Source organism: Mustela putorius, unplaced genomic scaffold (assembly GCF_011764305.1).
Source record: "Mustela putorius furo isolate JIRA1106 unplaced genomic scaffold, ASM1176430v1.1 tig00003834_pilon_pilon_pilon, whole genome shotgun sequence".
NCBI classification, from domain to species: domain Eukaryota; kingdom Metazoa; phylum Chordata; class Mammalia; order Carnivora; family Mustelidae; genus Mustela; species Mustela putorius.
In genome coordinates, this window is record NW_025421987.1 from 112,643,032 (window position 1) to 112,658,605 (window position 15,574).

Sequence of the window (15,574 nt, forward strand, 5' to 3'; positions counted from 1 at the left end):
AATAAGATTTATGATACAAAGCCTGTACTTAAACAATTATTTCAAAGTCGAGTTATAATTCTTTCAGGTAAAACACAGTACTTCTGGCTAATACATGTAAAAATATGCATCCAACAGCATATAAGTCATTTACTCTCAGAAATGATCCGTTAAAATGCTTGCACAAGGCACCTATGCAACAAAAAGAACACCTTAGTGTGACCTTCCAAATCAAGCATAGTGTTAAAATAACCACAAAATATAGAGTGACCATATTTTGCAAGAAAAGAGGCCAGTGCAAACATCATAGAAAACCCACACACAGCCAGATTTGGCATCACTAAGGTATGACATGAGAGGGGACTTTTGTTCTGAACAGCAGTGCCACTCAGTGGCTGAACAATGGTAGTGAACTGATCAACAGTATGAATGGAGGGTGGGCAAAAAGAAAAATGGAATTTTGGAGTAGGCAATGATAAGACTGCGGGCAAAGAGATTACTACGTTGCCATGGTAACTGTACCTTGGAGGTCAGTTAGAGTCTGGACAGGAACAGAAACCTGAGCATCGCTTCCTGTAACTACATCGCCTGGATTTCATAAGAAAAAATAATTAGATTTCATAAAAAGGAAAAAAAATCAACTTTACTTTTTTTCATAATACTTTTATATCAATCTAATTACTAAAAGTACAGTAAAACAAAATACAATTTCAGAAAAATTAATATAAAGTATTTTTAAAGGCAATAATTTTTAAAAAGTATTCCCTAAAAAGCTTCTGTGCATGTTTTTGTACAAGAAAAACAACAACAACAACAACAAATTGCCCCTAGTCTAAAGCAGAGGAAAACTTGAATGATCAAAAGATTTTGCTGAAATTTCATTAAGCTAGAAATAGTAGTGTGATATAATACTTTCTTAATTAAAAAAATTCTTAATCCAAAAGTAAGTTATATGCATTTACTAAGAAGTAGGCATTCTTTTGAAGCGGATTTCCTCCTGTAACAGGAATTATTTTTAACTAAACTTGAATCCAATTTCTTCAGTGATATGATAAATACCTAAACAAGCTCTAATTTCATAGTAAGTATTGAAAAGATTTCATAAGTTACCACATGTACTTAAAATGTCAACATGTAAAAATAAATCTGTGAACTGCAGAGCCTTTAAACTTGATATACTTATTATAGGCAAGATTTCATTCACAAATTGGACCTATGGGAAATGCTCAAAATAAAGAAGTGTTTGACTTCAAAGGAAATGGGGAGAAAGTACAGGAAAGAAAGGAAAACGAGCACAAGGGGTACTTCTGTGAAGAACTTGAGGTATACTCCCATTGAGAAGGAAGACTTTGTGGTTCTCTGACATCCTTCCTGGATGACCAAGTTCAACACTAGGCACAGTCACTGTCAACAGAATCAGCCTCTCGGCCTCTGAAGGCCTAAGCTATATTGAAGTTAATGAACTAAAAACCAAGCCTTCTTAAAAGATACCATATTTTCCATGTTTGATAATGTAGGACTAACAGACTTTCTTACCCTGTAGCTTTTATACAACAGTAAAAAAATCAATTTTTGAATTATGTAACATACCCTCAGTGCCTTGACTACTTGCTACAATTGTAACTGACAGCACAGACAGCTCATCTGGAAATTACTGGGTTGTAATCATATCGTCCCCATCAATTAACAGTACATACATTTTGAGATATATATCTATCTTTATCTCTTGTAACTGAAATAAAATCTATAAATAGGTACACACTCGAAACAGCAATAAACAGCTTTTAGCAGAATTTATCAGGTCCTGAATTTTCATAATATAGTTAACTCTCTGTTCACTGATAAATGGAGGGTCTATTTTCTATCTATTTGAAGGAGATTTTCAATTCTATGCTTGCTACTCATTTTTCTCTGCTGCTTTTGGATCACCTATTAGTGTGTATTTAGAGGCTGAAAACTCATTTTAATATTAAGTACCACCAGAAAGTTATGGAGGAACATTTGTGCTCCCTCTTCTTTCTTTCACGACCCTGCTCCCAATGCATATTCAAAGTAGTTTACATTTCCAGCAAAATATACGTGAATTTTGGGTTTTCTATACAACCGTTCCCCTACATTAGCACAAATCATCAAGAGCTAACTAACCTATGAAGACTGTAAGCATTTTCATTTTTAGAAACAACCATTTTTCAAAGCAAATTTCAAATTCTCCAGCAGAGTACACTAAAAGGGCTAATTCGTTCTCCCTCCTCAAAGGCACCAAGTAGATGACCGTTCTGAGATAGTTTGAAGCCGTATTCCAACACAAGCCTCCTGGTGTAGACTGTGCTCACCATCTCTGGGATCAGGGGACACACTTGCAGACTTGTCACTGTCACAGCACAGCAGGATACTTGTGAGAAACACCAGTGTAAAGAACCAATGCTGGAGAAGTACTTTTCCTTGTAGAGGGAGTTAACAAATACATCTTGATAGCTGTTTGGAGCTGGAAGGCTCCCCCGGGGAGCAATCCAAACCTCTCACTTCAGGGTGAGGAAGCAAGTCGTCAGAAGGCTTTAGGACTTTGCTTACAGTTCATTTCACGGGTGAGTCAATGAGACCTCCAGTGGCTTCTACGGGCATCAATTGCTCTCTCTGTCTTTTACTGTTTCATTCATACCTTTATGCAGGGAGGGCAGTAGCAGGAATATTTACCTTTGAGATGAAAGTAGACAAACTTTTCATGATTGACATGAGAAGAAAGAGAAATAAAAAAAAGAGCTGCCAAACAAGGAGACTCTCTCTCAGCACAGGGATCAGTTACAAAATGCCCTAGTGATACTCATGTTCCAATACTTTGCTTAAGTGCACTGCTGTCTCCTTACAACTGGGGACTTCGTTTTCATCAATTGTTCCATCCTCATGCACTTCCTTTCTCACTTACTGTGATATTAATACTTGACATTTCCTTAGAGATACAACTTTATACTTCTACAGTCATTTGGCTTGGTTCCTCAGAAAATTTAAGCTATAGCATTAAGAGATTCTCTGACTCATTTGCCTGCCATCAGTTAGAATTACTACTGACTATGGCTTGTTATCAAAGCAATACTGAAATCATATTTGGTTAGAACAATAAAACAGTACAATTAAGAAATATATAAAATAACATTCATTTCCATTCTGAAAGTGGGCATGTATGTCTCCTGGCATTAAAATACATTTACAATGTGTTAATGATCTGAAGTCCTCTTTTCTTTAAATCATGTGTGATAACTCTACATTAAGAAGAAAAGAATGTAGTTTTAAACGAGATAATCTTATGCAAGGCAACCAGAATATTCTAATAGAAACCAACTATATAAAGTCTAATACTTCATCTAGGCAATGATAGATAACACCAGGTAATGGGAGAATAAACATATACTCATTATTGAGTAATACTCATTATTTTGTGCCATTGGGAAATAAAATCCATTTAAGTTTACCAGTGGCAATGTCAACAATTTAAGATTTTTAATAATTTTGGATGAATCTTCTTAAGCAGAGTATATGGAATGTGGCTTAAGGTCTTCATACTGATCCAAGGGTACACGATTGTTCTCAAAACCAGCTCCTGAACATGGCTCCTGAACAAGGGAACCCTTTAAGATGTGACTGAGGCATGGCTCAGGATATTCGTCCTGACACTAAATGGCCACAGACTCTGTCCTTTGTGAGGTCTCAGGGCTGAATTTTGTAGATTTTCTGCCATCATGTTACTATTTCCTGCTTCTAATATAGCATAGATAGCAGAGTCCCACCACTAAAAATAAATGCAGCTGTTTCTAATCTGCTATGAATAGGGGTACTTAATACAGAGCTCTCTGTAAATTGTGGAAAATAAGAGGACACAGGTTCTCAGTAAGAACCTGAAGGGCTGTCTTATAAGTAAAGTTCACGCAGGAGATGATGCACAGAAAAGCCATGACACAGAAAATGCGCTTGCATGAGGCCGTGGCCACTCTCCGCCACGCCAGCAGTGCCCCCGCTCATTGGAGGGCAGCTAGGGACTGCATGGTCTCCCGAATTTCTTCTGCTCTGACATTCGATGGCCCTAAGTCCTGGTGTGCGGACTCACTCACTGGCTGCTCGCGGTTCTGTTTAGCTTTGCTCTCCCTGTTAAGAGTCTGGCTGGTCTTCCTCAGGGGTAAAGCAGCTCGATGTCTGGCTGCCTGCCCCGCGCTTCTGCCAGTACCAACCACATGGAGGAATGTTACTGAGTGTTGGAACTTCCCGTTTCCCATTCTCTCCTCCAGCCAGGAGCACCAGGACACAATGTTAGCAGAATCAGAGTGGACCACTTTCAAGTTCTGCGTGGTGACAGTTCATGCCACATCTCTGGGACTGCGGGCATCCATGGGACTCAGGAGTATACAGTATAGTCCTAAGCATATGAGGACATGCATGTGAAAGAAATACCTTAACAAACCACCTCATAACGTGCTCCTATTAAGAACAATATGGTATCTGATACTGCAACTTAAAAAGGATCTAATACAATTGATTGTTTATAATTAAATATTGTATTAATTTCTATTTCTAGGAAGGTGGTTTCTCATAGGCAGGTGAGGAAATCCCAGGCTACATTGCAAGTGTTTTCTTCAGATTTATTGGTATTTTTTCCTTACCTTTGTTCAATTGCACGGGCATGCTTTCCGATTTCATCAGTCGCTGCTGCTGCTGCTGCTGCTGCTGCTGCTGCTGCTGCAAATGTTGCCTGGGGATCTCTGCTAAGGTCCTGGTGGGAACCACAGCAGTGGAAGAGCTGCCACTACCACCTGCTGGTACAGGGCCACCCGCACTGCCTGGGGCAGTCATTGCTGGAGAAATCAACTTTCTTCCAAAATTGATCAGGCTATTAGAGACTTTATTTATATTCAGGGGAGCACCTTTGGCATTGGTCCTGTAAAAAAAAAAAAAAAAAATAGAAGGAGAAACATCACTTAAGTTAGAGGACAACCCTATTTCACATATTCCATTGGTATAAAAGATATTTTAACTGCTTTGAAAAAGGCCATTTACTAGATCAGCTATAAGAAGTAAGAACTTAAGTGATCACAGAATAATAATACAGTAAGATTCTTCAAGAGGTGGTGTATGAAAAAGGTCTTTGAACTTTTTATTCACTCATTCATTCAACAAATGGGACCTATGTTGTGCTAACACTGTGCTAGGTTCTGGGGATACAATCATCCAGGGCATAGTTCCCCTCTTGGAGTTTCCAGTCTAGTAGGGGAGAAATATATAATTGTCTTAATAAAGCGAGGTCAAAACCTGTGATGAGCGCTCTAAAGAAGAGGTACAGGGCTGGGCAAGCCTTGGGGTAGTCACAGAAGGTAGCACATATGAATCAAAGTAGACAGCAGACTTCCCATAAGCCCTGACGTGTGGGTATTGGGCTACATTTAATCTGACTTTGAAAAATAAATGTGTCTGAGAGTCACAAAATAAAATTAGTAAGAGTTATATAGAATTGCCTACTACCTGAGAATTGCAATCCACCTTCATTACCCTGACCAGCCCTGGCTGTCCAAATCTTCCTTCTCTACTGCCCTGCTTTACCTTTAGTTTTTCTTATTTATTTGAAAGAGAGAAAGAGCACAAGCAGGGTCGGGGGGAGAGAATGGGGAGGGAGAAACAGAAACCCTGCTGAGAAGACAGCCTGATGCAGGGCTCTGTTCTAGGACCCCAAGATCATGACCTAAGCCAAAAGCAGACACTTAACTGATTGAGTCACCTAGGTAACCCCCCGCCATTCTACTTTTCTTGGTGGCACCTTGCATCATCTGACATGCTGCCTATTTTACCTGATTGGTTATTATTTGTCCATCTCCTCCAATCCCTGTTCAAACAAAAGTTTCACAAAGACAAGGATTGTCTCTCTGCTATATTGCCATTGCCTAGCATATAACAGATGTTTTATAAATATTTGTTAAAAGGCACCTACCTGTAGTCTAAGTTTTTCCACCTTTACCATAACGAGTCCTTGTTCCTAGCCATGGCCAGCTTCTCTATTTGTGGTCTGGATCCCATCCTCTGATCTTTCGAAATTGTTGCCCCTGCACTTCCCTCTCTTGAATCATCATGTTCTCCTTATGTGTCATTCCCATTAACATACAACCATGGTGTGTGTGTGTATGTGTGACTGTGAGCTTGTGCACGCACACATTTGCACACACCCGCTTGAACTTATCCTTGACCCCTTGAACCTCCTTTCTACTTACTGTTCCCACTTTTCCTCCTCCTCACAATGTATTTTTTCAAAAAGCTGTCTTACATGCTACTTCTGCTTCTTTGGTCCTAAGCCTACTACAATCTGGTTGTGGCCTCCTGGCCATTGTTCAGAAACCTCTCCTCCCCCATCCCTAATTATCTCTATGCTGCACAGCTGATAGGTCACTCTTACTTTATCCTGCCCTCATTGGGGCAGCCCTCCGCTCACACTTCCTCACTTGGCTGCCATGGTTTGCCAGCATCTGTGTTCCAACTCTCCAGCAAACAGAGGACACCAAGTAAACATTTGTTAACGGAATAACTCCTGAATGACTTCCTCCCAGATGATTCATAATCTTGAAGTATCTCAGGGATATTATCTTGAAGACCAGTTACAATTATAAATTATTTTAGTTGAAGGAGGTAGTCCAATTCCGGGACAATACCAATGTTTGTATTTTTATTACCCCAATCATTAATAGAAGCTAATTTTCTCTCATTTTGCTTTTTTTTTTTTCCAGAGAAGTAGAAAAATGAAAATCAACTTTGAGGGATGCATTTACTTAATTGGAGTTAACTCGAATTTTACTATCATTTCCTTCTCTCAGATCTACCTGGCAGCTCTTATGTAGTAATTCTCCTACATTTTATATAACAGCTGTATCCTTGGCACTGCTAGATATAGCTTGAAGACAGAACTGATCCATAGTTCTATAATAAAAAGAACACTGTGCTTCTTCCTTTCATAAAGTTTTTCTATAATGGTACTAGCTAATATTATGGGCTAGGTATTGGAGACTTACATTACTTTAGAGATAGGACAAATCAAATTTAAAACCTGGAATTCAGCTTTATGAGGGAAAGATCTATTCATTTACAACTCAATGAAATGTGAAAAAAATCATTTTTCAAATGATTCTTTTTGCACCGGGTTTTATTTTTAAAGAATTTTAAATGCCCTTCCAAAAATTATTGAAAATAACGTTTCTTAATGGAGATAAGGATATATAGTGATTATGCACCACTTACTTCCAGTTTCCAGCTGCTTCCTAATGAAGTACAGCATTCTCAATTTACAGACACTACAGCTTGCCACAGAGAAGACACTCAATCCACGTTTATTGAAAAAAGAAAGAATGAAATGAAAAGAACTCATAAATGGTGGATTAAGTAAGGCATTCACCTCTGGCACTGTATTCTCTATTCAGTGGCTTGCACACATTCCCATTTCTTGTGCATGGCAGTAGGAAGAAGAGCTATCATGACACTGAAGTTCTACTGCATTTTAGTTTTGCTTGTTTGCAAGTCAAAATTCATAATTCACAGATATGAAGAAGTTATAATGTTGTTACCCTTTTTTATAAGCAAAAATGTACTAGTCAAATTCCCACACTGCCAGTTGTAAAATTTATATGTTGATAAAAGTACTAAGAAACTGCTAGAGCATTATCAAGAGAATATGGTTAATGCATCTTCATTACTACTAATAACCGCAAAAAACATATAGATCAAGCTCATGCCGCGCAATTTTTCATCCAAATAGCTCTTAAAAGGGGATGAACACTGTTTTCCTTTTTTGAATATTTTTTGTTTTCAACCAACTTTTCCCCTCATCCAATACCCACTGCTTCCAGAAGAACATTTTCTTTTCAAAACAACTATTGAAGGTGATGCTACATCTTTCAGATATAAACAGCTGTAAACCATAGACTTCTAGGTAAAGCACCGTATCCACAGTCTGTTTGTTTTGCAGGATGACAATTTTTTGGCCAAAGGATCTTAAATATCAGTAGCAGCATTCTTTACAAGAAGTCCTTATCAATTTGCGATGATTATTACTGGCTGTGATGTACACTATTAAGTCATGTGTGTTAAATTGACGAAAATTAATGCAGTTGTCAGAGACTTGATGGACATCGAGTACTGGGTTGGACTAACAATGGAGTGCAATGTGTCAACAGTGTTGAAATAAATAGTAAGAGAACTCTGGAGTTAAGACATTAAGCAAATCTAATGAGTAACTGGTTTTGTATAATCAAATTCTTTTATTATTACTGTCTAATAAATACTATTATTAAATTAACAAAATAGTACCATATGGGAGGGACTGTTCTGAAATTGTTGTCAACACCCTACTGTTGGCACAAACTCATTTAGCAGGTTAAAAGAGTAACAATGGGGCATTTTTCTTAAGATTCAAGATTCCTTAAAACACCTGTATCAAAACCCAACCTGGCTTCACTGTTGGGCCCCTTTGGATCAGTTTCTAAAATTCTAAAAATGGGTGGCTCTTATTGCCTCTTCCTACCCACTTGAGCTCTGGTAGCCTGGCTTTCTAATGCATACTCTACTGAAAGAGCTTCTAGTGTTTCCAATGCCTTCTTAACTGCCAGAGTCATGGGCTGTTTTCATTCAACTTCTAAAATTTTTTTAAAGCTTAAAAAAAACAAAAACAAAAACAAAAAGCCCGAACTAAAATCATTATCACATGATCACCTCTGTAAAACTCTCCACAACAGTGGGGATTTTCCTTTCCTGTTATCCAAACTTTGGCACAATCCCAGGCTTTTTCTTTTCTATCTAAGGATTTATTTTTTAGGTCTGATATTAAGTGTCTGATATTTGTTTATCTCACTCCTTCTGTGATAAAATTTTGTTACATGCTTGTTTATATTTTTGTCAAAGAGTTTTCAATTTATCTGTACTTATTTTTCTCTATACTCTAATTTATATTTTCCTTGTTATTTCCTTTCTTGTGTTCCCCAAGGTTGAATGCTCAGTTTATTTGTTCATTCATCCACTCATTCACTTATTCATTCCCTCTCTTTCCCAAAATAAGAGTTTAAAGCTATATATTTGCCTCTGATTATAGCAATAGCATCAAAGTTTTCCCCACACATTTTCTAAATAGTCCATTGGCTCAATTATTACTTAGGTACATTTTAAAGTTTCAGATGGTTGGTTTTGTTTATGTTTAAATGTAACACCCACTTTGTTTTATTGAATAAAAACAGAAATATCAGAAGAATGGAAGTGGGGGAGAATGTTCTAATTTTTCAAAAGGATTGTAGCAACCACCAACTGGAAAACAGACTGGCTTATTCAAATTTTTTTTACTAATTACTTAGAAATGGTTGTAGTTTATTATAAGTAGCCATATGGTTCACTAAAAACAAGTCATTCTAAGGCAACTTTATTTCTTATCTGAAGTATTAAAGTCTGTTAGATTTATCAAGTTATGTCAGTGCCAGTGGGATCTAATGGAGGATAAATGTGTGCTCAGTTATAGGTGGGGAGCTGTACCTCAGGTTTACTGCTGAATGTTCTAGCACCCACCAAGGACTTCTGGTGATGACAACTATCTTCACACTTGGTTCACAGACCTGCTCTGCTCACAGTCCATTTTTTAAGGTCATAATCTTCCTTTCATCAGTGAGCTGCACAGGTGGGGAAAGTTGCATAGCTATTCTCTGGACTAAGTTTCCTTATCTTTAAACAAAGAAGCTGAATTATATGATATTTTGGGTACCTCTTAGATAGAGAATTCTCTAATTTTGTGACTCGAGGAAAGGAAACATGCTCCTATTCAATTCGAGATACCCAATCTATCAGATAAAAGAATCAAAATTTAAAATACTCCCAACAGGCTAGCACAAGAAATGAATTAAGCAGATAAAATCTAACAAAGAGAAATAAAATCTTAGCACTTAGGTTAAACCTTTTTATAACTGTGCATTACACACAGAATAGAGAGGTGGATTAACATGAGTTCATATTAAAAAACAGAGAGACTCCCAAACATTAGTGTCTTAGTTTGGTCTATAAGGCTAATACAAGCCCAGAGGAAAGCTGCTATAGAAAAGTAAGATTCTTAACTTGCACTAATACTAAATGAATGAACTTTTAGTTTCCAGTCTGGCATGTAAGAAGCTTGGAAGTTTCTGCTCTTTCCTAACAACCAGAAAAAAGTTGAACAAATTGAAAGAAAACAAAACAAAGCAAAAACAAATTTTTCTTAGATCCATAAGAGAAGTGAGGTCATAGGGCAAACTGCTGTCCCCAGATCAGACAGACTGGCAGATGACCACAGAGAATCAGGCTTGACTAGAGCAGATACCCACAGGAAGCAGAGCTGGAGTAGGGAAATGTGAAGTGCAACTGCCCAGTTATTAGGGGCTGAGAGTGAATCAGCTGGACAGATTAAAAACTCCAAGGGGCCTGGTCATACAGGGGGCCGCCCACACTTCTGATTTTTACTTCTTGGAGCTCTACCAGAGTGTCGTGGTGAAAATGAGAGAAAAACTGTGCGTACAACAGGTGGAATGGAAAGGAACCATTTTGAAATACACCTGAGTGTCCTGTTTTTCTTAACATTATCTGCCCTCAGGAGAAACTATGTAACCAAAGTCTAACCTGCTGAGGTTTTGTCAGAGCCTAACTGACCTGAGGGAAGGGAAACACCCAACCCCAAACCCCTCTAGCCACCCTGTCCCACCTAAGTTGAGGAGGGTGGATAAGAGGCGTGTGTGATGTTCATAGTATGAAGGTGCTGGCTCATGAAAGGTTGAGACCTATTCACGGGACTACACAATGCTTCCTCTCCTCACACACCTTATCCCTGTATCACTGTAAGTCTACTCACAGCAGTTCCTTTAACCCACTACATCATATCCAACTATCAGAAAAAAAAAAAAAATCACAAGACTTACTAAAGAAAATAAAAAGACACAGTTTGAAGCAACAGAGCAAGCATCAGAACCAGACTCAGATATAGCAGGGATGCTGGATTACCAGACTGGGAATTTAAAACAACTGTGATTAAAATGCGAGGGCTCTAATAGATAAGTAGACAGCATGCATGAACAGATGGGAAATGTAAGCAGAGAAAAGAAAGTTCTGAGAAAGAAAAAGAAAAGAAATAATGGAGATAAAAAGTACTGTATAACAGAAATGAAGAGTGTCTTTGCTAGGCTTATTAGCAGACAATCTACAGCTGAGGAAAGAGACTATCCAAACTTCTGAGGTTGAGGATTTTTTAACAGACATTCCCCAAACTGAAAAGCAAACACAAAAATGACAGAAAAATACTAGAACAGACTATCCAAGAACGGTGGGACAATTATAAAAGGTGTAGCGTATGCATACTAGGACTACCAGAGGAGAAGAGGGAGAGAAAGTAATATTTGAAATAATTACAATTGAGAATCTTCCCAAATTAGTGCCAGACACCAAACCACACACCGAGAAAGCTCAGAGAACCCAGGCAGGGTAAGTGCCCCCCAAGTATACTTCATCATATCATTTTTAAACTTAAGGAAATCACAGATTAAGACATAAATCCTGGAAGAAACCAGAAGAAAAAAAAAATCTTACCTATGCAAGAGTAAAGATAACCACCTTCTTAGAAACCATGCATGCAAGAAGAAAGTGGAATATTTAAATATTCAGAGAAAAAACCCACCAACCTAGAATTCTGTACCCTGTGAAATTTCCCTTCAAAAGTAAATACGGTACCTGTATATAGAAAATATGTATCACTGTTAATAGTAAATAAACATATGACTAGAAATACTAGGTGAGAGCCTACATTACAGAAGCTAACTGTATAGCTACAGCAGACAGCGTTTGGTGAGGCATTAATTTCTGGCAGAATTGAGATGTGTGTTTATAAAGTGGAGTAGAATAGTGGGGAGTTTTTAAAACTATGCTGAAAGAGGAATGGCTTAAGAAAAGCTGGGAAACAAGTCTTACAATATCATGAGAGTTGCCATGGGGGAAAGCAGTCCTTTATGGCATGGCTTTAAAAAACAAAATGAGTGGGGCACCTGGGTGGCTCAGTCAGTTCAGCCTCTGCCTTCAGCTCATGTCATATCTCACAGTCCTGGAATTGAGCCCCACATCGGGGCTCCCTGCTCAGTGGGAGTCTTCTCCCTCTGCCTCTGCTGCTCTCCCTGCTTGTTTTCTCTCTCTCTGCGCGTCAAATAAACAAACAATAAATCTTAAAAAAACAAAACAAAACAAAAAGTTACAAGACTTACAGAAAACAGTTCAAAAAGAAATCCTTTCTAATGGTTTAACATGTTCTATTTAAAATAGTAAGTGCTCCAATTCTGGAACTGTATAAAAAGATGGGAAAATCACCCTCAGACACACAGGCATCCTCAGCCTCGCCCAGGTGAGAGACAGGCTTAGATGAAAGGCCCTTTCCAGCTCTAAGTGTTTATGACCTTCAGGTGCCAAAGGGCTTCTGCCATCACATTCATTAAACTGTTGAAATGACAGGGCAAAATGAGAGGCCTGAAGGAATGTTGACCGAACAAACTTAGGGGCCTGTTTGCCCTGCCTCTTTATCTCCACCTTTCATTTCTACCCTGTTCTCTTTGCCCCTCCTTCTTCCTCCATGTTTATCGTCCTTCTGTTTTCCTCTATTTTTCTTCCCACTCCCCTTTTTTGTATCATAGTCCCCTTTTCTTTCAGTTTCTCATCTCATTCTACCTATACTTTTTTTTTCCCACCATAAAACCATGGGACTTACTTTAAAATTATTTTCTTAAGTGTAAAGAGTAGTTGGAAAAAGTAATTATAAATACATGATTCAGTTTTTGGATAGAAACTATATTCCCTTTACCTCTCTGTTATTTTGCTAGAAATCTACATTATTGACCTACCCTCAATGGATTATCATTCATATTTATTTCTTTCATATTTATGGTCATTGAAATTTTCTTTGGAAATTCAGAACAGTTGACGGGGTTGCAACATAGTAGTCTTCAAGATGATTCTAACACTTGAGCTAACATTTATGATATACTTCTGCTTAGAAATTCTGTGAGCCGAAGGCTTCAAGTTCTATCAAATGAATTGGTTTCAGCCTTTCCTAATTCTTTATCTTTAAAGTTGAGAATAGCAAATTTGCTTCAGTGCAGACATCTGTATGTAATTCTAAATGTTTGCCATATTGTGAGGTTTCTATTATCTTAGAAAACAAACTATCCACATCTCAAGAAACTCCAGGTTTCACAGATCTTTATTAAAACAAAATGATAAAAGTTCATTTGTTATTACTTATTCCTTAGGAGTTATAAGTAACATTTACTCCTTTCAGCTATAAAGGCTATGATTATTTTGCATGTGGCAGGTAAATATTTGTTAATGTGATATGAAGCAAAAGGAGTATAGTACTTGCTAGGGATAAAAAGGGTGGTATAATATGTGTTTGGATATAAGCTGAACTGTGGGGCCTACCTAAATGGGTCTGAACACAAGTCATAGTATTTGTTAAACTAGTACAAAAAATAATAAGGAATTACGTATTAGTTGCAGTGTATAAAAATCATTACACTTCCGAAGATTTACCTATAGAAATAAATATTGAGGTTTCTGTTCCAATAATTTTCAATTCTACCATTTTCAGCTAATTTACTTCCTGACCCAGAGTATCTGAAGGATATAAATTTCTCCCATCAGTAACCATGATTCACAATATCAAAGTCTTTAGAGGGTCAGGGATTCTCTAGCCTAGGGAAATGCATCAGAATGAAAGAGGATATAATTCTGAGATGCCCTCATGTTGGGGGGAGTTCTGTCCTCTTCACCTCTCTTCCCTCATTTTGAGAATCATTAAATATCTTCATAATTAAAATCACAAGCAGCTTTTGAGAGTTTGAGGCAGGATGTATGGGAGTCAGTAAAGATAAAGAAATGTGTGAGTTCATGGAAGAGTCCAAGGAAACACTTACACTAAAAAAAAAAAAAAACAGGCATAGAAGGGAATGGGTTAGATGCAGAAAAAAATTTTTTTTCTCTTAATCAAAAAAAATATATAAGACCTATATACGAAAAGCTATGAAACATTGAGCGATTTGGAAGACATAACTAAATGAGGTGATCCATGGTCATGGAGAAGAAAATTCAGTAATATTACAGTATAGGTTCTTTCCAAACTGATCTATAGATTCAATGTAATCCCAGGAATTTTTATCAAAATTGACAAGTTTATTCTAAAATTTATATGGGAATGCAAAGGCCTTAGAATAGCCAAAAGAATGAGGAAGAGTAAAGCTGGAGGACTCAGACTACTTAAAATCAAGACTTGCTATTAAAGTACATGAATAAGTGATGATGGTTATTAGACAAAGAATAGAACACACAAAAAGAGACATACATACATATGGTCAACTGACTTTCAACCAAGGATCCGGTTCAACTCACTTGGGAAAGGAAAGACTAAATAGATGGCACTGAACAGCTGGCTATCTACAAAGAAAAAGAAGGACCTAATCTCTACCTCACTCCAAACACAAAAATTAATTTGAGGTGGACCACAGATTTAATACAAATACTAGAACCACAGAGCTTTTAGAAAAATGCAGAATATCTTTGAGACTCTACAGTAAAGGCTTAACTCAGCAGGCCTGGGTTGCCGGAATCCCGCGCATTCCAAAGCTGTTTTGGACAGGCCCTTGACAGACAACTGGGATCACCTCCAGCCCCTGGAAAGTCCTGCGTGGTAAGATTGTCTTCGTAGAGCTGGGGGCTTGGGCCACACCAAACAGTTCCTGCTTACACTGGATTTATGGTTAAAGTCTGTTTTTATTCAACCTGGGTCCTGTGCCACTCTATATCAGTCTGACCTCTGAGGGGACTGGTGACTGAGTAGCTAGTGTTAGTCACACTGTTCTTTTATGCCTACATGACTGACCCCTAATAAAAACCCTTTGGGGGATACCAAAGCTTGGGTGAGTTTCCCTAGCTGGCAACACTTACCATGCGTTGTAATACTTTGTTCCTGGGAGATTTAAGCACTGCACTGGGACAGGGCAATTGCAAACGTGTACCTGGTTTTTCCTAGACTCCAACCCTTTTTCTTTCCTGATTTTAATCTGCATCCTTTGGCAATAATACACTGTACCCATGAGTATAACAGCTTTCTGGAGTGCTACAAGTCCTTCTAGGGAGTCACTGAAACTCAGGGAGGTCTTGGGGACCATCAAAAATGGAGACTAAAGGAAGGCAAAAGTTTCTTAGATAGGAAACAAAATGTACTAGCCATAAAAGAAGAAACTGATTCATAAAATTTACTGAAATAAAACTTTTCTGGTGATCAAAAGACATCATTAAGAAAATGAATAGACAAGCCACACACTGGGGAATAATATTTGCAGTACATATATCTGACAATATATAAAGAATTTCTACAATTAATAAAAATACAAATAGCCCATAAAATGGGTAAAAAACTTGAAACAAGAGCTTATAAAAGAAGATATACAAATCATTGATAAGTTATGAAAAGATGCTCAACATCACTAGTCACCAGAAAAATGCAAATTAACCACAATATGATACCATTTTCAAACCA

The 15,574-nt window shown here is 37.7% G+C and overlaps 1 protein-coding gene across 6 annotated transcripts in view; it reads right to left on the minus strand.

Moving 5' to 3' along the window:
• TBC1D5 (TBC1 domain family member 5) overlaps positions 1-15,574 on the minus strand; it is a 554,967-nt gene that overhangs the window by 65,875 nt on the left and 473,518 nt on the right. For 5 of the 6 annotated variants that reach the window (XM_004773530.3, XM_004773529.3, XM_004773531.3 and 2 more), the window contains 2 exons: positions 4,629-4,903; positions 502-567 (listed from right to left, as the gene is read on the minus strand). In XM_004773530.3, the coding sequence (XP_004773587.1) occupies positions 502-567; positions 4,629-4,903 (341 nt within the window). The remainder of the gene's footprint in view (positions 1-501; positions 568-4,628; positions 4,904-15,574) is intronic. The other variant, XM_045088944.1, reaches the window with a different exon arrangement.